The 1,371-nt window shown below is 46.2% G+C and overlaps 1 protein-coding gene across 1 annotated transcript in view; it reads right to left on the bottom strand.

Annotated features, from left to right (window-relative positions):
- Window positions 1-1,371, bottom strand: part of LOC101858224 (fibrinogen C domain-containing protein 1-A) — a gene marked incomplete in the record, with an annotated part of 13,974 nt that overhangs the window by 9,384 nt on the left and 3,219 nt on the right. The window contains 1 exon segment of the mRNA XM_005111036.3: window positions 163-807. Within this exon segment, the coding sequence (XP_005111093.2) occupies window positions 163-743 (581 nt within the window).

Genomic DNA, 1,371 nt, shown 5'->3' on the forward strand with positions numbered 1-1,371 from the left:
CTTCTTCTTCTTCTTCTTCTTCTTCTTCTTCTTCTTCTTCTTCTTCTTCTTCTTCTTCTTCTTCTTCTTCTTCTTCTTCTTCTTCTTCCCGCCCAGTATGAATAATAAAACTGTTAACTTCATGAAGGACAACACTAGTAAAGAGAATCCCTCACCTGTCCCATGGCCTTGACCTTGTTCTCCAGGGTCGCCGTGACGTTCTGCACAATCTCCTGCTTGTCAGAGCTCAGCTGCTCCAGGCACGCCCTCTTGTTTTCCTCCACCACCAAACCCAGAAGCTGCAGACTCGCATACCTCTTGTTGGTGATGAAGACTGGCAGGCTCTTCTGCCACGTCACGCTCTCCTGGACAGTGAAACTGACCACGTCGCAGCGGTAGTGGCCAATGGTTGTGTTCGTCGCCACAGGCCAGGTCAGTCGCAGATAGCTGCCGGCAGCAGACGACACACTTCCCACAGCGACGGCGTCTTCGGACTCCATCCTCACGTCTGCCTCACCTCCGCGACATTCCGCCACGCTGTTCCATTCGTTGACCTCCCACCTCAGGATTCTCATGGCGACGACCTCGGAAATGTCGTGGGCGGGGTGGGGGTTGCGACATTCCAGACTAACGTCCGACGTTCGCCCAATGTCGACTTGTGGAGCCGTTGCTTTGAGAACACAGGCGCTAGCGGACAGTAACGAAGCGGCTGCCCACAGGATCAAGTTGGCAGATACGTAATGTAGGCAGTCGTGGAGCGCCATGGTCTGGGCACCGTGGGATGATGACGTACACAGGTCTTTTTTTGTTGAAAATTTACCCAGATATCTGCAAGTAATGTTGAGAAGGAAAATATACCTCAGCCAGTCGAGAAAATACTTGAAATTTACAAATGTGAGGCAGCGTGGTGGAATCAGGCTCTCGTCAAAATAATGAAATCGAAGAAAACAGCATTCTTCCAGCTTAGCAATTTTTATTTAAAAAATTGGGTTTTTTTGGCTCAACACCTTTTATGTCCATTTACAAACACATTCATTAGAGGATTTCACTGAAAACGTTAATTAAAGGCACAAAAATATAAATTTACATTTTCCAAGGACTCTCAGGCTTTGAAATTTACCAAGCTTTGGCGGCCATTTTCTCGCTTATTTTACCTCTTAAACCAGGTGACCCCCACCTCCTTTAATCAAAATATATCCACTTCTATTGAAGATGGATGTGTAATTTTTTCATTGAAAGCAATACTAATGAACAAGCTTTAAGATGATACCAATAACTCAATATGCCCAAAAATTGACGAGAGCCTCATTCCACCGCGCTGCCTCACAAATTATAAATTAAAGACTCAGAAGTGAGACGTTTCCCAATAGTATTACATCAAACGTCCCCCCC

The sequence above is a fragment of the Aplysia californica genome, unplaced genomic scaffold, assembly GCF_000002075.1.
Source record: "Aplysia californica isolate F4 #8 unplaced genomic scaffold, AplCal3.0 scaffold00990, whole genome shotgun sequence".
In the NCBI taxonomy this organism is placed as follows: Eukaryota; Metazoa; Mollusca; class Gastropoda; order Aplysiida; family Aplysiidae; genus Aplysia; species Aplysia californica.